Source organism: Cygnus olor, chromosome Z, assembly GCF_009769625.2.
Source record: "Cygnus olor isolate bCygOlo1 chromosome Z, bCygOlo1.pri.v2, whole genome shotgun sequence".
NCBI classification, from domain to species: Eukaryota; Metazoa; Chordata; class Aves; order Anseriformes; family Anatidae; genus Cygnus; species Cygnus olor.
Window position 1 is genome coordinate 35367822 of NC_049198.1, and position 27410 is coordinate 35395231.

At 35.8% G+C, this 27410-nt stretch overlaps 1 protein-coding gene across 3 annotated transcripts in view; it reads left to right on the forward strand.

Moving 5' to 3' along the window:
• The window catches only part of ADAMTSL1 (ADAMTS like 1), a 476605-nt gene that overhangs the window by 98389 nt on the left and 350806 nt on the right, over positions 1-27410 (forward strand). The window contains exons 1-2 of one of the 3 annotated variants that reach the window (XM_040540934.1): positions 5180-5543; positions 25110-25229. In XM_040540934.1, the coding sequence (XP_040396868.1) occupies positions 5532-5543; positions 25110-25229 (132 nt within the window). In that variant the 5' untranslated portion in view covers positions 5180-5531. Of the gene's footprint in view, positions 1-5179; positions 5544-25109; positions 25230-27410 lie in introns of those variants that run through there. The other 2 variants (XM_040540933.1, XM_040540938.1) reach the window with 2 other exon arrangements.

Below are 27410 nucleotides of genomic sequence, written 5' to 3' on the forward strand. Positions count from 1 at the left end.
TAATTTTCATTACATCATGGAACAGGACATCCTGTTTAGCAGCATGTCATCTCTCTTTTGTAACAACCTAAACAGAAAGACTCAGTGGTGTTGCTGTAGGTTTTACTTTCAAGGAAATTTTCTAGAACATTTTAGGAATGAAATTTTTGTGCAATTCTGCTGCAGGAATTATAGTTTTACTCAGAATCTTTCACTATATTACTATATACTGGCCTTTCTTTAAAACTGTCACATAATTGTTCTTTCTGCATTCAATTTTATGAAACATTGCCTTAAAACAAAGTAAGTATTACTTCCTACTCTTTTCAGGAACTGTGAGTGGTTCCTGGTAAAAACTGAACTCCTCATACACTTATCTTTACAAAAGCAACCTACTTCTCTCTCTGAAGGGATTATTATCTGTCTTTCCTAAGGAAGGCCAAGAAAGAAACAGGAGATTATAGTGATTCCTGGAAAAGAACTAAGTTATATACCCCAAATTTTCAGCCAGCACATCGCTCAGTCACCGAAGGAGTGCCATGAACTTTCCCTGTCCTGTGAGTTTACACACTAAGCAGTCACAATTGACTTGTCTACCAGGAACCTGTGCTGTGGGTACTTTTGCATGTTGCAACCTATATTAGAGGCTTTCAGATATTGAGAGATTGGAGCTCTACAATTTTGCATGAGATTTATCAGGCCTGAAAAATAGCAAGAACTCCTGGAGAGCAGACCGTTTTCTTTCTATTTGCAGAAAGACATGAGGTGATAGAAGACTGTTGAATAAATGAGAGACAAAAATGAGTTGAGGATGAAACAAGATCATGAGCTGAAGTTGCCATGTAACTTGTATAGGAAAAGTGTCAAATCGGCAAAGAAGGATTTCAGATGTGGCTCTTCTCCTTTCTACATAAATGTTTTATATACAGTATTATTGCCTGTACTGAGTATAGAGTTAATCAGAAGTTTAGGTCTCTGCAAAGTATGTAGCAAACTACAGTAAAATGCATTTTAAAAGTTAAAATAAAATGGAATTATATATTTTTTTTCCAGCCCTAGTTTTTGCCATAAGGTGCTTGCAAATTGAACTGGGAGAAAACGATTGCCTCAGAGTAAAAAAAAAATAAAAATATTTGAAAAGTTAAATGAAAACAAACCCCATATTTATTTTTATTTTTTAATAGCATTTCTGTAGTTTTCTAGACTTCTTGGGGCTGATTTAAAGCTCCTGAGCTTTGAAGGTTTTCCAGGATAAGAACTATCCAATATAAATATACTATTTCTCTAATATTACCATGAAGCCTAGGGTTCTGTATTAGCTCGTCTCTCTGTATGGTCTCTTAAGTTCTCATAAACACGGTTTTATTCTGTGAATATTGTGGAGTAGGATGCCCACATGTGAGTTTCACTTCATACTGCCCACTGTCATTCCTTCTCTATTCCATTGGTTCTCATGGTCACATAATGCTTCCTTGTGTTGATAATGTGCCATCACCACGTTTTGCTTTTTATCTCATGGTTATGAATGAAATATCACAAAATATTCAATTCAAGGCCTTAAGAAGCCAACTATTCTTGTCCTGTTCCACCCTGTTTTCAATTTGTTGCAGTAAGATTATTAAATTCCAGACGTGATGTGATAAATGAGTTTGTTCTTATCTTCACATGCAGCTTATTTACTGTTTCTTCTCTTCCTCACATTCCCCTACAACTTGAATACTATAAATTTTTGAATTACTTTTCAACATTTGTTATGTCAGTTACATTTACACATTCTCACTTTACAATACTCATTCTATGCTTTTGCCCACATGGTCAATGTAACTTATATTGTTTAAAATTTATATCACATCTTTCTTCTTTTTTTTTTTGGGGGGGGGGGGGGGGGGGGGGGCGGGCAGGGCTGAAATTTGCTATCTTTGTACTTGATTCCAGTTTCATGAATGAAATACAATTTCTGCCTTTTCCCCATCTCATCACCTTTTAAAATTTCTTTGTCAGGGTCCAATCCAGTTTTATTTTAGTGAGTTTTGTTTTATACTTTATCCTCACAGCTCTAAATTGCAGATTTCTTTGAAGTTTTTTGTTTTGTTTTGTTTTGTTTTTGTAAGTGCAGGTATTATTGCTGATATCCCTTTACTGACAATGCTTCATTCATTACATTAGTTCTGGATGTTTGTCTTACTTGTCTGGGATATGTGTTCCAAGTAGGGCTTTTATGTAGTTTTGACTTGGGGAAATTTAAGCCTTTGTACCATCTTATTTTTTACCTTTCCATCTGTCTGTTTATATAAATAATGACACGGGGACTTCATCCAACTATTATTTTCCATTATTTGACTCCTTCTTTCGAAAATGGGGTCTATGATAGTTTCTTTTTCTGTTAGTTGATTTAAAGTTTCATTAGAAGTTTTCCTTGCTTTTGCATGTACAAATAATTGGTCCTTCAATTGTTAGCAGTCCTTTCTTGTAAGCTTGGTATATTAGCTTTCCATAATGACACAAATCTTACTGGTAGTTTCCACTCTACTAATAGTATTAAGGTAATTGCCCATATCCAAATGATATTGTACTTTTTATGAAATTTCTTCCCCAACATGGCAGATTTATAATTTGCCCAGAATATATTTCTCAGAGATAACTTAGTTTGATAAATGATAGTCTCCCAACACCACCAGTTTGGGTTACTTTTCAGCATTGAATGTGCACTTGTAGTATTGTTTTGACAAATAGATGGATATTCTTCCTCTGATCTCTTTAATGACAAGCATAGATTCTCTTTACAAAGGCATCAGGGTTATCTACCTCTTTTTTGTTTTTGTTACTGAATTGATAGCCATACCTTGAAGGCACGCATGACATGGACTCCTGATGGCTCTTAAACAGTAAGACATTTATTGCCATTTTTCACCACTACATATACTTTCCCCGTAGCCCCACACGCTGTCCACATGCCCGAATCAGTCTTGCAATTGGTTAGAGACCCTCAGACATGCGCCTTGAGCCAGCCAGCAATTGGCTGCTGCCCAAAACTCATCTTTAACACTGTAGCCAATTTACTTTATCTCATCCTTGCTCAAGTTTTTGGTTCTACCGCTGTTTTCCTCATTATCTCTAACTCAGAGACGTGTGAAACAGCGCGAAGCCACCTGCGAATTCCTTTCCCACAAAACAGCACAAAGCTCCCTGCAAATACTTCTCCCAAAATACCTTATGTTGGGGAGCCCAGATCTGAACGCAGTACTCCAGGTGAGGTCTTATGAAAGCAGAATAGGGAGGGAAAATCACCTCCTTAGGCCTGCTGGTCTGGCTTCTTCTGATGCAGCCCAGGATATGGTTGCCCTTCTGGGCTGCAAGCACACATTGCCAGCTCATGTTGACCTTCTCATCAGCCAACACCCCCTGGTCCTTCTCTTCAGGGCTGATCCCAATCCATTCTCAGTTCAGCCTGTATTTGTCCTTGGGGTTACCATCTCTTCTATTGGATTCTTTCTTGTGACATAGTAGCTGTCTTCTCCTACTCCCAAATTTGAAAGAATAATAGACACTAATATCTCAGTAATCTCTTCTGCAGACTCTTCTGCTTGTTCACAGCTCTTCTTGTTTCTATATTTGTGTGATTAGAAGCTTACATCAAATAAATTTGCGCCATTCATATACGTATTTTTGTAGCGAGTCTGAAATATTTAAAATATTTATAAATGTAAAACAATTAAAAGGCAATGGCAAAACACTTCTCAAAAGTAGTTCTAAGTGTCAAGGGACAGGTCTGCAGATGTTTTCATTAAGTTCAAAGCATATGGATATCCCTACCAAATGTTTTTATTCAATTATGAGTTTTTATTTTCTACCTTAAAATGGTTCTCATGAAATTTCTCACCAGCTACACTAACTACTTCTTGTGGAAACTCACTTTAACCTTTTGTGCATGATGGAGAGAAACTTTGCTTTATGATGAAGTATATAATTGAGCTAGAATTTGGTGAAGCCATTGAAGCTACTACACTATTGGAGAAGAGTTAAAAATACCAGTTGCTAACTTTTGAAAAGTTATCAGCAGTCTTGGGTTTCAGAACAGCTTTCCATTCCATTTCCAGATGAACTGAAAGGACGTGGAAAACATTAAACTTGAAGATAAGAGTTTAGGCCTCCTAGAAGTCTTCTAAGAGAATTAGAGAAATAAGAGACATAGGTGTTTATATTGTATAAAGAATCATCATTCTTTTAACCTTCAGAGTGAGGAAGAAAAAGTGTAAGAGAAAGACTGTTTCACAATCAGAAGGAGAAAAGAATGAAAAGGAGTGGTTAGACCTAGGGTGAAGAAAACAGGAGTTTTTATTTTCCTTTCAAATGTAATTGACTTTTCCTACTTTTCCTTAGTTTATTTTTACTCTAAAATGAAACAAAACAAAACAAAACTTCAGTTTGATCTTTTCTAGAATGTCCATCAGGAGAATGGCAAGCACTGAGATGAGAAAAAAACAGGCAAGCACTGAGATGAGAAAATCCCTAGCATCCCTATGAAATGAGGGGAGCTAGCCAAGCTAACCTGACTTTATTTTTCCAGTGCCTTTTCAAGTTATTTGTGATCTCTCTCTTTTTTTTTTTTTTGGTTTATTTGTTTGTTTGTTTGTGAGTTGCAAGGCCTCCCTTCAGAAAGACTAATGTCCCTTTCTGCAGACATTATGCTTGATTTTACAATGTGACCTTTTTGTATCACTGCTCAGAAAATAGACTGGTGCCAGGAGGCTGGAAGGTTTGAACAGTCTTTTCAATTTTCAAACATTTTTCTTGATCTAACATCTATATTTCTTAAATTTTCACCTACATTTCCTACTACTTGGGGATTACTTTTGTTAATGGCCCTTCTCTCACTGAGGCTGGATTTCAGCCATACCAGTGACCCGCTGTAATTCTCTGTAATCTCCTCCTTTCCTGTGTCTTTCTTTGGGGAAGGTAGAAGTAACAGCTACAGGATGCTTTCATTCATGTGGCCAATCTTCTCCCAAGTAAAGGCTGTAGATTGCACAGCTGCAATTCCTTAGTGGAAGCAGATGAACCATGACCTACAGTTGATGGCCACTTTGGGTTACATCATCCCACTAGTCACCACCCACCACTGCAGACAGCCAGCCGGAGGGATGCAGCTAACAGGCAGCCTTTCATTGACACTTCATGAATAAACAGCTAGGGTCTGCTTAAGAGGAGCACAGTTGGCATCTCTTTCTCCTAGGAGACCCAGCGTTTGAGATCCCCATGGCAGAAATTCAAGGAAAAGAGGATGGATTATTACAAGTATCTCCTTGTTGTTTTGGAATTGTGTTGTCCTTTTGGCAACAGTGCTTTTTTGTTTTGCATTTTTTCCTTCTGTGCTACTAGGTTAGCATATTACCTAAAATGATAACCCTCTTCATGCTGAATGCTTGAGGGAAAGTGCTGAAGACAAATTCCCATTCTTCTTGCATGACATCCTTTTGGTTCTTATTAAAAGATGACTGCATGCCTCTGTTTCTTATCATCATCGTTTTATACTTCAGCTTTCAAATGGAGTGATGTGCACTATGGTGAGCAAATGCCTCCTTTCCCTGTCTTACTGATTTGAGATCTAGTTCTATGATGTGATCTGTCAGGCTGCCTTCAGTTAGAACATGGTTTTACTTTCAGATTAGAAATAGAATGAGTGATCAAATAAAAATGAGCTAAACAATGCCTTGCTGTTGGATGGAAGACCAGCAAAAATTCTCTGCAAATACAATGTTATTCAGTATATAGAGAGTAAAGCTGATGAAAAGTCAAGCTATTTTTGAGTGGCATTTCCCCACAATCACACGTTATCTGAAGTAATGTCCTTTCACTACAGGAGTGAAGAAATTCTCCAGAGCAAAAGATTCTAACTAGAAGCAAGGTCTCTCAAAAATTTTCGTCATCAGTACAGTAGCTAGATTTGAAGGACAAAAGATGAGCTAAGCAGACAAGATAGTCACGTATCATTGGTGGTCTGATCCAAGTTACTAATATGTAATTTTGCAAAAAATACTTTATACAGATAATTTTTTCATGTTAGTAAAAGTGCATTTAAGTTTGAATCCAACTTTTCTCCCACAAAGATATTTATGATTTTGGAACAACAAACAAACAAACAAACAAACAAAAAACAGAGACTTTGAAAATTCATGAGTATACTGTAAACCACCAGATCTGAATGTTCTTATTTGAAAGACAACTAATAAAAGTTGTGTCTATATTGTCTCACAAAAAAAGTGAGGCAAGTACTTAAAAATCTATACTTCTTCACTTTTGAAGTACGGTTGACAAAGATTCATCCACCTATCTTACTTTAGAAAATTGGTAAAAATTGGGCATTTATAAAATTTTATCTAGTGGTAACTAATTCCATGACTTCATATCTTTATTTATTTTAGTAGAATTTTACTTGCAACTTAAGTATGGGAAGTAGGAGAAGTAAATCCCTGGGTCAATTTATTTATGTATTTATTTATTTATTTTTAATTCAAATATGCTTAAAATTAATTAAAATGTGATAGGTGATAGCTTGAAATAAAATAAGGGGGTTTAGTTTATATTAGCTTTGGTTTGTATTTATTCAACCATATTCATAACAGACTTCTGTATGATAGTTGGCAGTTTTAGACAGGAACCAATTCATAGAATCATAGAATCATTCAGGTTAGAAAAGATCATCTAGTCCAATCTTTAGCCTAGTACTGACAAGTCCACCATTAAACCATGCTAAGTTCTACATCTACATGTTTCCTGAAGACCTGCAGGGCTAGTGACTCAACCACATCCCTGGGAAACATGTTCCAATGCCAGACAAACCCTTTCAGTAAAGAAATTTCTCCTAATATCCAACCTTAACCTCCCCTGGTGAAACTTGAGGTCATTTCCCCTTGTCTTATCACTTGGTACTTGGGAGAATAATTAAATTAAATTAGCCTATTCTAAAATGAAAATTAAAGTATTGCTGAAGATAAAATAGGTGCAACTTCTGTACATGTTTTATCTAGGAAATTAATTCTACAAACTGCTGCATCATCCTCATTCAAGGAGACCTGGCTAGACTCTACCTCTATTGGTAAAGAGAAAATCTTGGAAGATTTGGTTTCTAGATTTGATTTGCGTAAATCTCTTAAAGATTTCTACGTTTATCACAAATTTTGTCTGAGTCACCAGAGAAAATCTGCAAAATTTAGCAGGGAATTGCTTGAAAAATGCCTGTATGACTGCTAGTATTTCCTGCCCCTTCTTGCTCTGGAAAGGCTGTAAGTACAGTTGGTCTGTCTTAATGGAGTTTTAGCACTTTTCTCTCCTGGGAGAAATGAAACTGATGGGAAAAACAGGAAACCAAATATCTGAATAACTTCAAAACCATTTGTGGTTTTGGTTTTAGAAATATGAAGCTTTTTGTAGGTGGAGGCACACATTTATTTTTCTGAAGCAATTTACAAGCCCATAAAAAGTTCATCAAACCAATGACTGTTAGTTACTCCCTTCTTATCCACACATAGTGGTGTATAAATTATGTAAGTGCTGTGGTAATATAGATAACAATTATTTAAATAAAACTGAAGGGATACATTTTCCTGAGAACAAAACATTAAGCAAACTGTTGAACAATCTTTAAAACTTTTCCTGCTGTCACATGAATAAATATAATAGTTCTGGAACTGGGTCACTGTCAGGCAAGAGTGAAGTAGGGAAATCCATTTAATGGAACAGTGCAGCTGGGATCAGAGTTCTTATTGGAAAACACCTGTTTCTTCCATTATTTCAATAATACAAATATACTCTAGTGATCACATTTCCCATTCTGTAAAATTAAAGTTATAGGAAGAGAGCCCTCTTTAGTTCTGCTAAATCCTGGTAGAGTGCTCACAGATGGCTGAGAATGTTTAAGAGCTGAGAAAATACATACAGTAGAGAGGAATTACGATTATCTGAGATGAGTTAAGTGATGATTTCCCTGGTTCAAGATATCCTGTAAATTCCTGCTGTAGTTTAGATAAAAATACTTCATAGAAACACATTTTAGGGATTATAAGGAGGTACCATTAATATTCATGTGCTGGATAAGATGCCTGTAGCATGCCAAGATTTTTTTAGACAACTATCCTTAAATAATCCTTTTCAGAAGTTTGCCAAAATGTTTTCTGAGTTTAGTTCCTAGTCTTCAAAATTAATAATAAAGGGAAATAATAATAATAAAGGGAAAGTAATATATAATAAACCGAACATTTGAAGTGATCTGCTTGTGTCTGATTAAATCTTTCGCCTGAAGTGGAAAAAAATAGGACTGAACCGAGGCAATTTCAAGGCCTTATGTCTAGTTGTTGTTTTTTTTTTTTCCCAAATAAATGTGGTGTGCATGCTGAGGTACACTTATCAGAAGAAGGAGGTGCTCCAGAATAGGTGTTGAAAGATATATACATATTTTTCTGCTGTGGGAATCAATTTTCCTACATAAGAAAATAGAACCAATAGGAATTTCCAGAACTATTTAGTCCCGTCACCAACAAGGTACACAACTACATTTTTTACAGGCTCAATTTTGAGCTACACTTTTTAATTAATTTTGCTGTTTTTGTTATTTTGGCACTAGTTTTCATGTGGAGAAGCTGTTCCAGAAAAAGCCGCATCTGATATTAGGAAAGGAGTGTGCAAAATTACTCAACATGTCAAGACAAGAACTGTTTTTTTCAATTCCTTGCTACTATATTGAAATGAAATTAATTTTTGTCTCTAATACAACACTCAGTCAAATGGGACAGAAGCAAATGTCAATAGGTTGCGCACCTTGTTGCACAAAGTATGAACAGCTTTGAGAAGGAAGAAAGATTCCAATGCTTAACGTGTGGGAATGGAGTAATGGAAGGTAATAATATATAGAAATAAAAGAGAAGAGGTCAATGGAAATCTAGAGTACCTATTAATTTCCATATCACGTCTTGATTTTCCATTTGGACCGAAATGATTTACCATGACCACTCTTCTACTTAAGCTTATATTGATGAAGTTTCAGTGTAAATCCCCGCCTCGTTACAATTTACAATTCTCCTTGTAAGAGAAAGGCAACTTTATATTATAATAATTAAAAGTGGAAAATAATGAAGCCTGATACTATTAGACTCATTCAGGTATCTCCTTCAACTGTGATTCAGAGAAGTGTCTAAGAAAATAGGCTGTGTAATGAAGTACTGTACCTATTTAGATTTAATCTTACCTATGAACCAAATCAGAGGGTAATTTTTATGATCTGTACCCCTGTTCTTTAGAAACTGAATTAAGGCAATTACTTCATTTCATACAAGCTGCTTGATTATAGTTTAGAAAATATTACTGTTGAACAAGTTTTTGTGTGGTAAATAATTCATTAAATCATTTTGCTGGTTGCAGGTTATCCATAAGCAGATCTGTTCACAGAATGTCATCTAGTTTTTGAATTGCTCTACAGTTCCCTGTGTCAACACAGAATCTCTTGCTTAGTGAATATCTATTGCTTTTATGACAAGCATTTGTGCAGAATATGGATTAAAGATTTTTTTTAAATAGAACCAGTTTGCGTGGGAGACAGCTGTATGTACCTCATGACAGATGGTTTTGATCCTTCAAGTTTACTGACAAAGAATAGGCCATAAACATGTAAAAAAAGTAGGAAGCCTGCATAGCATTCATGCCAATTGTGAAAAACAGCATGTTGTGTTATATTTATAAAGGACTTCTTTCCTATTTCATCAAGAAGTGAATAATTATTTTCTTTTATTATCACCGCTTTTTATTTTCTACCACTAAAGTCCACATTTACGTTTAACTCAGTGTGACATGTAGTATTCATCTTTTCCAAATCTACTAACTGTAACAATACCCTCTAAAAATATTGTGTTTACTTTCTCTTGTTGTTGTCCGTGCCTCTATTTCCTTACTCTGCCGACATATGGTGTTGATGTCATAAAGTAAATACTGCTTTTCTGTTTTTGAAAGAATTGTAGAAGTGTACTGGTCATTTTAAACACTTGCAGTATCTTCATTCGAATTCATTTTATTTTCTGACATCTGATCATTTCAAAAGTTCTGCATTCTGAGACTAGAAGAGCAATTCTGATGTCTGACAGAAACATTCATCCATGTGTTCTCATCCATCATTTCCACGGCTATTGTGTGAGCGTTCATTTTTCCCACTTTCCTTGCTGGTGTGGGTTATCATAATACCAAGAAGATGGATCATAGTGGCACTAGGGTAAGGAAGTAGTGAGAGCATTTTGGCAGCTATGTTGCATAGTGTTTCAGTCTGTAAGGTTTGGAGTATATTATATGAGGCCTTACAAAATTTTCATAGTTCACAACAGTAGCTCCTTTCTTCTTAGTATCTAATTTATCTTCCTTATCCCATGTATTATTTATATGGAATTTAAAGTCTTCCATCAAGACATGCCTGTGAATGAAATCACTACAGGAGAGACTTAAACCTCTTTTGGAACCATTTCAATACTCTGTGGACTGCAGATATTCAAGATACCTGTAATTGTTTTTTCTTTAGACAATGAGAAGAGTGTAAGAAACTGTCTCATGGTAGCCAGAAAAAAATGATTCCATCCCCATTCTTGAGGTGAGAGAAGAATCACAGGCCCTATAGAAAAGAATAAGTTTAACTCAGAGAGTTTCCTTTGCTTCCAAATTTCAGTAGGCTGTCAACAGACTCTAAAGTTGCTTTTAAGTAATCCTACTGTTTGTTAACAAAACATAGATTCCTACATTGTTCCTTGGAAACTGTAGCTTGTTGTCTTCCAGGATTACAACGGCTTGGCATGCTTAAATCCAATGGTGTAAAACATGTGACATTTAAAGACATTTGTGTTCTTTTTATCATGGTGGCTGTTTCACATTCTTCTGTTGTGAAACACTGCACATCATTTTTCTTTTCAAACTTTCAATATAAAGTGAATTAATGCACTCAGCTGAGAGAGAGAATTTTTCCTTCAGTCTTTAAAATATCCTGGTTCTGGGCTCTGGGCTGGTTTTAGCTGGGATAGAGTTAATTTTCCTAATAGTAGCTGGTATAGTGCTATGGTTTAGAATTTTGATGAGAACAGTGCTGACAACATTAGGATGTTTTAGTTGCTGCAGAACAGTGTTCACACAGAGCCAAGGCCTTTTCAGCTCCTCATGCTGCCCTGCCAGCAATGAGCCTGGGGTGCACCAGGAGCTGGGAGGGGACACAGCTAGGACAGCTGGCCCAAATTGGTGAAAGAGATATTCCATACCATATGATGTTGTGCTCAGAAATAAAATCTGGGGAGGAAGTTTGGCAGAGCTGACATTGCTAAACTGGCTGAGCACAGTTGGATGGTGGTGAGCAATTGTGTTTTGCATAATTTGTTTTTTTTCTTTTTCTTGGTTTGTTTGTTTCCTTGCTATTTGTTTATTTATTATTAACTTATTACACTGTCTTTGTGTCAAGTCAAGAATTTTCTTCTTTCCTTCCAACGTCTTTCTCCTCTCTCACTGGGAGCGGGGAGTGAACAAGTGGGTGTGTGGTGCTCAGGTCTGGCTTCCCACAGTAGCTTCTGGACATAAAACAATACCATGTTTTGTATACTGCCATTTGTTCTCAGATATTCTGCTACAAATTGGCACTGAATGTTGATGTGTATCTACAACAATGAAGTTCAGTGATAGCTATTTTCAGGAGGTTTACAGCTGTGAATCAACAAAGATGGAAATGAATGAAATCATCCTGTTTATAGATGAAGTGCTTCTAGTTTAAAACCCAATTTTGGAAAGCCAGGAACTGTTAACATTATGGCTTTAACCACTTCTGTTTAGTGGTGGAATCTTCCAGACCTTCACAGTTTATGAATGAATAGATTACTTAGTTGCATTCTTTAAGATTTACAGATTAACACACATCCCTCCCCCAAAAACTATTTTGTTTGAGGTTCTGAACTTCTTGTCATTATGCCATTATATCTCACTTTTACATGAAGCAAGGTCCAGTCACTACACTAAATAAAAATAAGTCCTAACTTAGAAAAATCCACAATAAATTCTCAATAATTTATTGCAATATCATATATATCAGATATTTATTGCAATATCAGATATCATCAAATCTTATTTATTACTATGATCACACTGACATCCTGAATCAGACTGGTGACCATCTAGTCCTGTGGTGGATATTCAGCTTGACAATTTGTAGTTCAGTCAAAAGCATAGACACACTGAACAGATGTAGTATAAGCCACCTTTTCCAATTGAAACTTCTAGACATCTCAGATTTTCTTGATCCCTGAGTCATAATGGGTACCACACTTTCTAGTATATGTTATCATTCGCTGCTATAACTCCAAATACTCTTCATATTACACATCTAGTTCTGTTCTAGTCCTACCATTTCAATAGCATCCTTTGCTAATAGTTTCTCAGCTGAGTTATCTACGCTGTGCATGATCACATTGCCACCCTGTTTCAGCTTCTGGGCAGTTTGAAGGATTGGGCAGTGGCACTTGAATTGTGAGCACCCATAGCACTGATGAAATGAGACATTAGGCTTGGCACAACGCTCAGTGTTACTTGTATATTAGTGGGATACTACATTAAATTAATTAAAATATATATATATATAATCCAGAATTAAGATATTAAATCGGTTGTTTGTCGAAAATGTGCAACAATGGGAACTGCTATTGAAAGCTGTCAAGAGGTTTAGATCAGCTGGACGATTCTTTCCATCTGGATTTTTGATGCATTGTGCATTTTATATCTGAAAACTTCCGTGCATCTTTTGCTTCTTTTAAAGTTAATGCCTACAAGGAGTGCTGCATTTTACTACAGGTTATGATCAATGAGAAAGAGTTGAAAGTAAAATTATCTTTTAGAATTCTGGATCAAGGTATGTTTTCCTGGACTATAAAATGAGCCCTAAACAGACAGGACAAATTTTCCTGTAGCTTCTGACTGGGAAGGACTTGATTTCAAATTCCTTGAAGAAACACCATGTGGTGAGACTAAGAGGTGTACCTAAAACAAAACAAATGAATCTTCAAGTAACCCTACCACAAAAGCTACGTGACTCATTTTAGGAAATTCTCGCATTGCTGACAGTAGGAACACAAAATAGTGTAAATGAAATGGGTACTTTGTTGCATAGGGAGACAGGAAAACAGCCTGTAATTTGGTTGGTGAAGGGGACGCTGGTTGTGCTGGGGTGAGGCAGTGGGATTTATCCTGGGCTGAGAAAGGTGTGGAGGAGTTGGTGTCTGGCTGGATGCACCCACACACAGCATTGGGCAACTGCTGCCTCACTGCCCACTGCATTCTTACAGCAGGGATACAAACATTCAGAAAAGTGAACTAGGGACATAGTATTTTGCTAAGCAGTACAGCAAGAAATATAAACAGAAAGATGAATAAATAATTAGAAAGCTCTGCTGTGATTCAAAAAATAAAGTTTTTTGTTAAAGCAGGTATAATTCTTCAGCTGTTATAAATCAGTAGCTTAAAGGAAGCTGTGCTAATTTACTCCAGATGAGTATCTGGTCTGTTACTTGCTAGTTTGTGTCAAATACCCAGTCGTTCTATCATCATCTCCAGAAACCTTTCAGATCCGTATTTATTGCATAAAGATCTGAGAGAAGTTAGATTTTCTGAATGCAAGAGTCTAACCCAAATGACTTCATTGATAACATATGTGACAGAGGTTTCACACACTAAATATAGAGAGATAAAAAATGAAACCTCCAACTCTATAAAGATAGAGGGTGTTTTTGTTGTTGTTGTTGGTGGTTGTTTGTTTGTTTTCTGTTTGTATTCTGTTCTTCCCAGGGGATAAAAAGCCCAACTCCAATATCTATATACAGTTCAGAATTAAAAGGACTATACAGTTATTAAAACAACTCTTACTATTGACAGAAAGTACTAAAAGTCTCATCAAATGCACTTTTAAAGTAAAATAAAGAAGGTAAAATCCAATGTGAGGAAAAAGATTCTACAGTCTATAAACGAAGTCTTCTAATACAAGGACAATCACACTGGAAAGATTTGTGCAAAATCTAATGCCATAAAGCTACTAATTCTAGAAAATTTCTTACTAGTTCTCCTAAAATTTCAAAAATAAGAAAAAATTGTTATTTCTATTTCAGCATTGTGCAAATTGTCACAAAAATGTATGGATCTGATCACAAAATGGAAACAAAGCCAACCAGTGTATTGATTGCAATAATGATATTTTAGCTACCCAGCCAGAAAAAAACAAACAAACAAAACATACTCACTTGAACTGATTGGAATTTTCAATGCCTGCTTATAAATAAATGGGCTAATTGAAACCTATGTGATTCAATTTCAGGTCATAAAGGTAGTTTACTAATGACACTGTTGGCTATTTGAAGTATCTAGCTCTTATGGTTTAAATCGGCAGGCAGCTAAGCACCAGACAGTCATTTGTTCACTCCCCTCACACACAGTGGGATGGTGGAGAAAATCAGAAAATTAAAAAAAAAAAAAAAAAAAAAGTAGGACTCATAGGTAATGATAAAGACAGTTTAATAGGACAGAAAATGAAGGGAAAATACTGATAATAGTGATATACAAAGCAAGTGACACACAATACAATTGCTCACCTCCTGCTGGTCAATGCCCAGCCACCAGCCAGACATGAGCAGTGGCATCCCACTCCTGGCCAACTCTCTCATTTTTATTGTTCAGCATGACATCATTTGGTATGCAATATGCCTCTCCAGGCAATATTTCCCCTCCCAGGTCCTGGTGCACCCCCAGCCTCCTCACTGGCAGGGTAGCATAAGGACTTGGAAAGGCCTTGGCTCTGTGTGAGCACTGCTCTGTAGCAACTAAAACATCTGTGTGTTGTCAGCATTATTCTCATCCTAAATCCAAAGCACAGCACCGTACCAGCTACAAGAAAGAAAATTAACTTTATCTCAGCAGAAACCAGGACACTAGCTAGCTGTAAATACTGTGTGATTTGCTTAGCAGAAATTAGTATACATGTAATTAATATCCATCAGCTGTCTGCCAGGGCATTTCTGAAGTTCTTATCCCTAACAAAGCAGTGAGATGGTCAGAGTCCCAATGATATGACAAGACTCTAAAGAATATAATTTGCATAAAGGACCCCACCCTGCAAAGACTTATTGCGTGGAAATTGCCCTATTATTTTCCATTAATGTGATAGAGGAACAATAAAATATACAGGAGCTTCCATTAGCAGTACTTGAACTCTGTTTTTAAGTTTTGAGCTGAAGTCCATAATGGTAGCTGAAATAATTTTCTTCAAAGTTCAGTATTCTGCATCATAAGAAAGTTTGACAGTGAATAAGAAGCAAAAGTTTGGTTCCTTAGTTTATAAGTTCTCTGTTGTTCATTGTTCAAGGGTCTCAAAAACCCAAGATTCAAATACTGAAGAAAATTTGAAGATCATCATTGTGAAATTTTGTTTACACAAGGAAAATGTTGTGCAGAGCCCCCAAGAAAATTGATATAGAGATCCTGGAGAACTTGCCACTGCTTCCTCTTCCAAAAGCTCAGTCAAAGTTGATGAAGGAAGCCTAGAAGATTCTGTAGTTCAGCTGAAATAAAAACTCTCTGAGCAAAGCGATTTTTTTAATGGTTTAGTCTCTAGATTAGGTTTCCTAATTCAATTATTTCATGTATGCATATTTCTGGGTTGTTATGTTCTTACTACAGAAAGTTGTATTAGTAGGTGGGTTTTTTTTTGTTTGTTTGTTTTTGTTTTTTTCAACAAACATCAGAATACAAAGTGCAGTAAACTGTAGCCCAAGTACAACTGGTTATGATTATTTTTTTTAAGTAAAGGTTAGCCTTGTTTTCTGCATTTTTTCCTACTAATAACCTTTTGAAATCTGATACTGCTGATTAGATAACATTCAGAAATGACAGATTTGCTGATGCCAGATGATTTTTGTTCATGTAATTTGGAATACTCTGTTGTGGATCATAAACTGGCTGAATGGCTGGGCGCAGAGCATAATGGTCGGTGACAGAAAGTCTAGTAACTAGCAGTGTACTCAAGGGGTCAATACTGGGTCCAGTCCTGCTTGACATGTCCGTTAATGATGTGGATGATGGGACAGAGTGTACCCTCAGCAAGTCTGCTCATGACACAAAACTGAGAAGAGTGCCAGATACACCAGTGTTTCATGCTGCTAACCAGAGGAACCTCAATAGACTGGAAATATGGGCTGGCAGGAACCTCACCAAGTTCCTTAAGAGAAAGTCCGAAGTTCTGCACATGGGGAAAAACAACCCCAGGCACCAGGACATGCTGGGGGCCACAAAGCTGGAAAGCAGCTTTGCAGAAAAGGACCTTGGAGTCATGGTAGATGCCAAGTTGAACATGAGCCATCAGTGTGCCTTTGCTGCTAAAGTATCTGGGCTGCATTGGGTAAAGTATTCCTGGTAGGTCAAGGGAGGTGATCTTTCCTCTCTGTTCAGAAATAGTGAGGCCAAACATGGAGTGCTGTGGCCAGTTCTGGGCCCCTGGTACAAGAAAGACATGGACATACTGTAGAGAGTCCAACAAAAGACCACAAAAAATGATTAATGGACTGGAGAACCTCCCCTGTGAAGAAAGAGGGTGGGAAATGTTTAGCCTAGAGAAGAGACATCTCAAGGGGAATTTCATCAAAATATATAAATACCTGAACAGATGTACTTTACCCAGTCTCACCTTCCACACATATTCAGATGTTAGAATTGGACCTGAAATAATTTTACCAATACAGTAGTAAAAGAAAAAAACATAGTTAAATCACAGTAGTGGCTGTTTTTGTTTTGTTTTGTTGTCATTGTTGTTTTGTTTTTTTACACTAAGGCTTCTAACAGGGGCATTAGAGGTCTGTAATATGAGTTTTAGTCTGTATATATGTATCCTATAGTGAAAGACAATGTGAATAATACAGATATCACATAACATAAAGCATGAGGAACACAATATATCTCTCCTATGAGGAAAGGCTGAGAGAGCTGGACCTGTTCAACCTCACGAAGAGAAGGCTCGGGGAGGAACTTATAAGTGAATATAAATACCTGAAGGGAAGGTGCAAAGAGGATGGTGCCAGGTTCTTTGCAGTGGCGCCCATTGACAGTACAAGAGGTAATGGGCAGATACTGAAGCATAAGAGGGTCCCCTCCTGAACATCAGCAAATACTTTCTTATTGTGAAGCTGACCAAGTTCTGGCACACGTTGCCCAGAGAGGTTGCAGAGTCTCTTTCCTTGGAGATCCTCAGAAGATGCCTGGATGTGGTTCTAAGCAACCAGATGTTGTTCATCATGGTTGAGCGGGGACGTGGGGGGGTAGGGGTGGGGCAGACCAGATGACCTAAAGAGGACCCTTCCATCCTAAACTATTCTGTGATTCTGTGATTTTACCTATTCTAGCCTTTTGGGCGATGTCACAGGCCAGCAACAAAATGAATTGATAAATGTACATACTGAGGCTCATAGAATGATTTCTGAAGCTGTTACTTGCTCCACTTTCTCAGATGTCACATACCGATTTTGAACATTTTAAAGCTGATTCACCTTCTGAAAACAAACAAACAAAAAAGAAAAACACACCACAAGAGAGTGGAGATAAGTATTCCTTACCTGCTGATGGTCAACTAAGTAAAGCAATGAAACAAGTAGTGGAAAACAAGTTCTCCAGACCACATGTTTTGGTTTTCTTTAGTTGTGTGTCATATAGCGATTTGTTTGTCTACTTTCAAGTATTTTGAACAACAGTATTTGTTTGACATGTCTGGAAAACCAATCTGTCTTGAATTCAAACAGAATACAGCTTAAACCACAGTTTGGATTTTATTTTTTAATTTTTAATTTTTTTTTAGTAACTTGTTTGAGGAACAGAAGTCATACCAAAATCTATCCAAATATCTCCTAACTAGCCATTAAATGTGAAACTAAATAATGTTCCTTAATAAAATCCCTGCTCTTGTTCATGACATTTTCTTGCGCCTGTGCGTTTTCTGGTAACTACTGCTAGAAATAAAGTTCTAATCAGCAGGATATAAAAGGAGTTTTATATGTTTGATTCGTTTGCTCCTTTGTGACTTCATTTTTTTTTTTTTTTTCCTGATAGTCTGCTCTTCATTTCCCCTCCCTTTCCCCTCCCTTTCCTTTTATTCTTTCCCTTTTTTCCTTTTCCTTTTTTCCTTTTTTTTTTTTTTCTTTTTCTTTCCTCCTCCTCTGCCCCCTGCCCCCACCCAACTTTTCCAACATTTTTTTTTTTTTTTTTGGCCAAGGTTGCTTGGCAGCAAGAGAATTGGTGTATTTTTGTACATTCTGTATTTTTGCCACTCCATTTAATGGGGCCATATTGGCTTTCTCTCTTGTTGGTACACTGCAGGTCAAGTGTAGGCGTGTGCATGCTTTACAAATTTATCCCCATTGTTGCTAATGTCTGTCCAAGATGTTAGTAGCTGGTGGTTTTGTTTGAGGGACACTTCATGCTGTAATTCTTGAGTGCAAATCACTTTTTGTTTCTTTTGTTCATTTATAAAGAGAGACTGAAATGGAGCTTAAATAATTCTTTCAATGAATACATTAACCAGACTCTTCTATTGTGGCTGTTTAAGAACTGAAAATAATTAGCACAAAGCCACATTTCCTTCACAGAGCTTTAAAAAGAAGTCAGGACATTACCATTAAGATAATCATGAATTCAGTCTCTGTAGAAAGAAGGGGAGGAAAGAAAAAAGATTAAATATATTTCAAGACAAGCAAGAAGATTTCTGCTGGGAACATTTCACCATTGAGTAAAACATTCCCTTGGGAAATAATTTGCTATTTGGGTTTGTATTTTGAGGTACTTTGTGAGTACCTTCACAGACTCCAAATAAGAACCTCTTTAAAAATTCTAAACCTACAAAACCACTACAAACAGTAGCTAGTTTCCTAAGAGACTGTTAATTCAGAAATAATAATATCTTCAGAGTTTGGAAAGGCTGGAATGAGAAAGCGATATCGTTGATATTCAGGTCTCAAGACAAATTTAGTTTCAAAGGACTAAAGAATTTTTTGTTTGTTTGTTTCTGTCATATGTTTCCCAGGACATGGAATTTTATTTTCAGATGTTAGAAAAAGACATTGGAGTACTGAAAAAATGGTAGTTTAGAATTGACCTCACTTTTAATTTTAGATAAGCCTTTCTCCCATTTATAAAAAAAAAATAAATTAGCAAGCAGAGGATCAAAGCAATAAGATGTAATAGCTGTAAGACAAGAAGTAGCAACCAACTATCCAAGCCAGGGAAAGCTGGGAATCTAACCCATAAAGGTTGCCTTCTGGGAGGTAAAAAAAAAAAAAAAAAGACAACCACATGAACAAAGAAAACCCTACCCTTCAAACTAGTTACGAAAGGTAGGAAGAAATCTTTCTGATACTAGTCAGCTTACAGCTGGAAGAGCCTCTTCTACCCTCATTGGTGATGCTGAATTTCTTCAAAGGATAGTAAAGTATTGGACAAAAGAGAGAGGAAAATATGAAGAGCATCCTGAGAATATGGCTCCTTTCTTATAAGCTTGCTATTTGCTGTGAATGCATGAGAAGCATGTGTACCACCATCACGTGAATTTCCTTCTGGTTTCTCACATGGTGTTAAGTATTTTCTATATAGTAACAACAGTCCAGTAGGTGACTGTCCAGCATGTCAGTAATGAAGATGCTCATGGGAAAGCTGTCTGATCCCACATGAGTACATTTGTCATTGTGATATAGGGTCACTTTGAATTTAACCATTACTCTCATCACCTGTGAGATTTATTACAATAGCTTCAATTTTCTTTATCTTTGTTGCAATGTCCTAGAAATTAAAATAAATAAATAAATAAATCTTGTTTGACCTCACAAAAAGATAAGAAAAAAAAAAGGGTTTTGTTTCTGTTGTTGTTGTTGCTGTGGCATGAAAAAAAAAATTATATGGACCGAATCCAAACAGAATTAAGTTTTAAGGGAAGGGAGTTTTCATGACAAGAATAGTCATCTTCATAGCTCCAGTTCAATCTTTGAGATGTCAGTGGTGAAAGAGAAACAGAAGTCCAAGTTAAATTTATCATTAGTCTTACCTCTACCTAGAAATCAGATTTATTGTTTTGGAGTCTACCTTATCTTCCAAATAACGGTAACCGTAGATTGTCTGGTTTAAAGCATTAGATGACTTCATAACAGTAAAGACTTCAAATGGTCAATGCTATTAGAAATACACAGCCTCTTTGATTACTTGGGAAATATGCAATATTTCTCCATGGGGAAACAGAAGATCTGGAAAACTCTGAACAGTTTTGAATGACCAGTGTAATAATGTGTAATGTATAACACAGAAATAAAGCATTTGGAAACTGATGTCCTTAATTAAATAGGGTACTATCTCCTATTGCAGGTATTCATCTGAGAAAAATAGTGTGCTCAGACTGAAGAAATTCCCAGAAGGAAATATACAGAATAGATTTTAAATTGTGCATAGCTTTCTGGCATTCTACACGAGAAAGAAAAATGTTCAGAATGATTAACAACAACAGAATTAGACTGTAACACCTCTACATGTTTTCACTTTTTACATGAACTTTGGTAAAGGTAAAACAGCTTTCAAAATTCAGATTTGGAGCCAGACCACAGATACCTCTAAATTTATGTCCTGGTACTGGACTTGTACCCCTCCCTACCCTTCTTAATTCCATTTTGGAAAATAAAGAAAAATAAAGTTTTGGATCAAAACAGTAGAAAAAAAAATTAAATGCAGAAAAACTAATTTTCTTATTTCAGAACTCCCTATGAGATTTTGTTTAGCATTTGTCTGAGGCACCAGTGGTACTAACTAAATTTGTTTGGCAGCTAGCAGCTACTTAGACACATCTGTGGGTCTTCTAGGATGTCTTTCCTTCTTGCATGATTGTGTCTTGAAGGGTCAAGGAATACAGTAAAGCTTGCAGTAAAGCTCTTACCTCTTACCACTAACATAAGAATGTGGCACTCTTTTACTTGGAAGCGTGCAGGAGCTAGTGTAGAATGTTGTTCTTAGCTTTTAGTGAGAGTAATTCGGAGCTGAAATACATGTATAAGTTGCTATACTATTTGGACCAGAGTTTAAACTAAAAGAAATATTGCACAACCATAACTTGGCTTGTTAGAAGCCTGCATTCCTCATCCCTCACTATAAATGTCATTGCTACCTTTCTGGTATTTAATATATTACTTTCTGGTATATGCTTCTTGTTCTAATTTGTTTCTGACATAACATCCAAGAGACTCATGCCTAGGAGTACTACTGTTAAAGAAAGATAATCCTTTTTATCGTTGTCAAGTCACTCCATGCTTCCCAGAAAACAAACAAAAAAACAATATCAACAGAACAACAGTAGGCTTAAATAACCTGATTTGTTAAATGAGTGTTAAATTTGTTGAATGTTATTTTTTTTTCCTCATTTTTTAATGCTGGTAATAATTTTCTGTGTGATTTGGGCTTTGAGAGCCCAAAATAAGAAAAGCTGTGGCTGAGCAGTTGGCACCTTGAGGTCTTGTTTCTGTTGGTTGGGATGTATCCTTTTCACCCTCTGGCTTGTGTAAAATATTTTATTCTCTTATTCTATGTTTTCCTCTTCTATGTTTTCTTATTCTATGCCCGACTCTTCAAAGATTCCTCATGGACTCACACCATTGGATCTAATGTAGTAATTCATTCTTTAGACTGATCCAAGAGTGATAGCAACTGAGCTAAAAAGGAGAAAAATATTATTGATTGGAATTTTGCTGGAATTTGGTCTCCTTTCAATTTCAGAAGTCTCTTTGTAAGGGTAGTTGGGCATCTGATTACGCACATATCTTCCTGATGCTATTAAATTTTGGTACTATGTTATGCTTCATGTACGCATTAGTAAAACCTTATCTGCAATGTTGTTTGCAGGTTGTTGACTAGCCACTTACTGCTGCAGACGCTGACTTTGGTCATCTAAGTGACAGATTTCTTCCAGGCCATTTTTTGTGTGGTTTGCTCAGTGCTTAGGAAGTTGCTTTATATTTAGGACTGGTTTCTAAGCTATTCTGCCCATAAACTGAAGGAACAGAGATGTGGTGGATGTGTTACAATGATAATGGTTTTCCCAAGAGAATGAAATAGCGCTAATATATGTAACCGTAAGGAAGAGAAGATCTTAAGGAAGCTTGACAAATGGAAAACAGTCTATCTGGATATTAATCCAATTTACTGGCACTCATGTTAAATGGATTGATTCCAGCTCTCTCAGTAAGAATGACCATCCTCTACTAGGTCTAAGTTTCATCAGCAGATACATAGACTACAATTACACAGTGCACCCAAGAGGAACTACTGTTCAAAGGGGAAACCCATTTGTTATAAATTAAGAAGAGAGAAAATATTTTAGATGACTGCATGCTTCTCAGTTCTCTCCTTTTTTTCAAAACTTTATCATTATGTTTTGCTGAGCAAAAAAATATATATATTCGTGTTTTCATTACTGCTTTCTTTGTTTTTTTCATCTTCTTTCAACCTCAGTTTCCCAACGTCTTTATTCTCCTCTTTTTCTGTGTATTCTTTCTGTGTAGTGCCTCTGGCATCCACTTCCTTGGCATGTAATTATAAGCTATTAAAGCATTAATATTGGTATGATAAAAATTTTAAAGTTTAACAATATTTTATTGAGATTTTTGATACCACAAACACATTCTTTAAAAAGTATTTATTTTAGCTATTGATAACTTAGGAAGATAACATGGTTATTCCTTAGGAAGATAACTGAAGTAGATTGGGTTTATTTTTGAAAACCATCTAGAAATTGTGAAAAATAGAAGCTGACTGCTCTTAGAAGGAAGAGATTTTTCAGATTCTGAGTTTGTTTAAAAATAAGCAAAGCAGAAAGGTGCATCATTGCTGAGGAAGCATTTTTTTTACAGTTTGTCATCTGATTTCTGAAATTAGGAGCACAAAATCATGAGAAGCGTTAGCTAATCATAAATTCACCATCAAATTTGCTTATCTTCACCACTTAAAACCACAAATAGGGACTGCTACTTGTAAGGATAATGAAAATACAGATTTCCTTTTGTGAAAAAAACTTTTATTGCTGAGCACTGTTTGCCACTCCTGTGATTAAAGATTTTTTATGAAAAATCAGCTGTTTCAGGGACACTTTTTGTTTATAAAATAATGATTTCTCCATAATTTTCATTAAGAAAAAAATATGTGTCAGTAACAGGGCTTTATTTTCCTTTGGACACGTACATGTATTTTTTTCTGAAATTGCAGATGATTCTTCATCAACATAACTAAATAATATGATAGTATTATCAGTGGGTATATCTCTCAATGTTATCCACAAGGTAGGAATTTTAATGCCCCAGAATTACAAAATTCTCTTTTACAGAAATTTATTTATTTATTTACTTACTTATTATTGCTTCCCATTACCCTCTTCACAATGAGATATTGCTACCCCCACTTCAATTTTGTTAGCTTATCTCCTTCTAGTCACCCTAGTAGCTGCACTAGCTTTGCAGCAGCTCTGATCTCACTTCCCAGATGGCAGGGAGGACTGCCTCCTCCCAAACGGCAACACAAACTGACTTGCAGGGAGTGGCAAATCTATACTTCATTCTCCCCCTGGAAACATCTTATTTGCAGTACTCCCAGACCCTTCTTTCTCTCTGAACTTCTCAGCTTGGATAAATAGAACCAGGATACATATGGCATCTGGCTTTGCAGAAGAATGAACACAAGGAATAGTAATAATAAAAGCAGCAGAGCATGGGCTTTTTTCTTAGCAAAATAAATTCAGTAATGCAGCACTAGTGACTAATAACAACAGTCCATTTGTAAGTCTTGTGCTTATCTTAAAAACATGAGGAAATGGCATATCAGTCGTTCCAGATTATAGGATCTTGTTCTTCAAATTAAGAAACAGAGAAAAAGGTACCCAGAAACTCCACTGCTGTCTTGTAATTATATCTCAATAGCGCATTACCGGAAGATAAATCAGTATTTCGTATATATAAAGTATGACCATTACACTTGGCTAATACATACTAGAGTTGCACTCTATACTGTCAAATGTTAAAATACAAAATATTATTAGTTGCCCATTTCGATAAAACAGATTATTCTCTCAAGCTGATTCACCTTCCTATTGTGTTGTGAGATGTTGAAAAACTAGATTTCCTCTTGATAAAATAGTTCCCAGTTTGGTCATTAATAGACTTTATGGATATTTCACCTGCAGTGGAATTTTTTTTATGTTCAGTTTAATGAAAAGCAAGATCTTTCACTAATATGGAAAAAGTCCTAGGTGCTTTAATTTCAGTTTTCCAGCATTTATCTTATAGCTAAAAATAAAATTAAAAAGGCCATTCTTATGTCTTTGGCTTGGATAACCTAAGAAATAAAGGAGGTGCGGAACATGAAGAATGATGTGCATTTATTTGCATTCATTTGCAGAAAATACTGTTACAATGCCTTAATAGCACCTATGACATTTTGATAGGTATTGTTTAGATGCTTATTGAAGAAACAAACTCCTTCTCCAATAGATTACATACCTTGCTAAACTCAGAAACAATAGGCGTGAAGTAAATTTAAATGATTTTTAATGCACATGCATATTTAAGTTTGCTATCCAATGTATTTACATGTAAATTTTTTTTTCTGGCTATCAGAAATTTTTAGCTCTATTTTATTAGGACAATATGATCAATCTGATGAACAAATATGAATTGCTCCAAAAATAAAAAGTACACTCTAAATATTATTCTCTTAAAATATTTAAATTCATTTCAGAAAAGAAATTTTATGTTTTAATTGCTTTATAGGCCTTAATTAAAAGTAAGAAATAGCAACATATTTTACAAACTGAATCTCTTTTAAATGGCAGTTATTAACTTACTGGCTTTCTTTCAATGCATGCATCAGTTTTCAGTAATGTCAATGGCGACTGGTTAAAATGAGTTTAGTAATGGACGGCAAATGACCATTAATGGACATTTCAGTATTCCAGCCTTATTTATTTGGAGATTGTATCTATGTTAGAACTGAAATATCTCTTTTCCTAATATCATTTTTTAAAATAGGTTTGTGGAGACCAAAACCAAGGAGCAGTTTTCCTACGTGAATTTACATTGATTCGGAGAGAAAGCCTTCATGATGACTTCCTGTCTGATTTGCTGAATAACCACAAAACAGAAGATCCGGTAGGACTCTATTATTCTAAAAATCTTAGCAGAAATACCTGAGAGAATACAGATTTTTGCAGACACACTACGTGCTCTATCAACTTACAGAAAATTACAAATTTAATTTATTAATTAGAAATGTTGCCCTAAAAAATATTGGAAATTCCATATAAATAAAGATATGTACATAGGGTGAGTGTTAAATGCATTTGAGATTACATTCTTTTAGGGAGAGATTTTTTTCTGAAAGAAGCACAGATTGGTCTATAGATTTCTTAGGAAAACTTTTCTTTTTCAGAATTTTGGCAGTCTAATTTGCTACTGTTATTTGATTTGCACATCCAAAGGTAGTTTATTTGTTATTAAATTTTAAATGAGTAAAGTTCAATTCCTAGATTATTTAAGAAATAAGTTATGCTTTAAAAAGACACATTTTATAAAATGAGCAAAAGTAGATTACAAAAAGATAAAATAGCTTCATGAAAAGCATAATGCGATTTTCACTCTCTTCTGTGCATGTCTGACAAGATGTTTGTTTTGAAGTCTGAAGAATTTCAGAATGTCTGTTAAGCAGCTAATTCTCTGATGTTGCATAAGAGACGAAGATGAAGTAAAGAAGCTGAGAGTCATAAACATAATCCTGCCTTAATATGAAATAAAGCAAGTCAGCTAACTTTAAACTGAAGTAAATTTATGGTTCTAACACTTTCAAGGATTGAAATTTTATGGTGTCCAACACACTGTGGTATAACAGAAATAGTGGTGCATTAGCTTCTGATATTTCCATGAACTGCTGATGTATTTTAAGGATTAAAGTTCAAAATAAAGACTCTGTAGAACAGGAAAATAAAAGTGACTCTAGAGTAATTAAATGTTGGCACAGCCATGCTCACTTCCTTTTAAATCAACTTTTTTCTCATAGCCTTAGAGGGCAGTGCCTGAAGTTACCTTTCTTTCAAGAGTGAATGTTAGCCAATTATCATTGGTGGAAGCATGTAGAGCTAGGACTTCGGAAGGATGGGGCAGAAGTCTTTTGATAAGTCTTGTTGCTCAGGTCAAAGAATCCAGTTAACAAAGGGAGTGAAGGCATTAAACAATCCACTGTGTTTGTGTTAATCTATCTTGTCTCAAACAAGTTATCCTTAGTGCTTTACAACCTCTAAAAGAGTTTTCAGATCAGGCGAAACCAACAGTTTTTTCTTTCACTGTGGGTAATTTTATGGCAGTTCAGAATTGCATCAAGCAAGTGCTTGACTGCCAAGACTAAAATAAAGATTCACCGAACAGAGAGTGCTGGTCTTCCGCTACCCCCATCCACTCCTCAAGGGGGTAGGCTGAAATTGTTATTCATAGAAACCATTCATTCCCTGTGGTCAGGAGGACCAAGCAGTATTTTATTGCAGTTGTGTCAGTACCAGTGAACTGATTTGTTGTTTTCTGGGTTGTGCTGGCTTTGTGCCAGTCTTCTGCCTGTTTATAAGTGTATCTTGATTGCATTCACCTAAACAGAAAGTAATCTGAAAATTATTCACAGATTTTACTTCCACATAGTGGTCTTTTACTTTTTAATTTCACAAGGATGCTGTATCATACCTGTGACCTTCTTTTTGTGAGGACATATATGTATGAAAACACAACGATGTTAAAAGAATATCGCGTAGAAAACGTGACATTGCAGTCTTCATTTAAGTATGACCTGGGGGACTTGTACTGCAACCTAATTTCTTTGAGATATCTTTAACTACATAAGCACATACTGTTTCCTCTGCATGACTGATTCAGTCAGGAATAGGTAATATGGAATACCTTGAAGTAACTCGTCTGTATATTGCCTGACATATTTTGACTGTATGTGTGGTCTCGTGATTTGTTTATTGTGTGCTATGCAGACTGCAGACTTATTTCAAAGATAGGCATTGATTTCAAGAAAAGCATTTCTCTGGTATTTAATTTAAATACCCATTTCTGAAATACTAGTGAATTTACTTTCACAAATTTCTGTAACCTATATATAGGTTAATTTATAGGTTAATTTCTGTAACCTATATAGGACATCATTCTGATTTTACAGATGTAGACTCAAAGGCTCACAGATATTAACATCAAAAGCACGTACATGAGTTCTCTGTCTGAGACACAAGGTCCTATTTTATTCAATTCACTTCACATTAAATAGCAACCAAGTGGAAAAATTTTGAC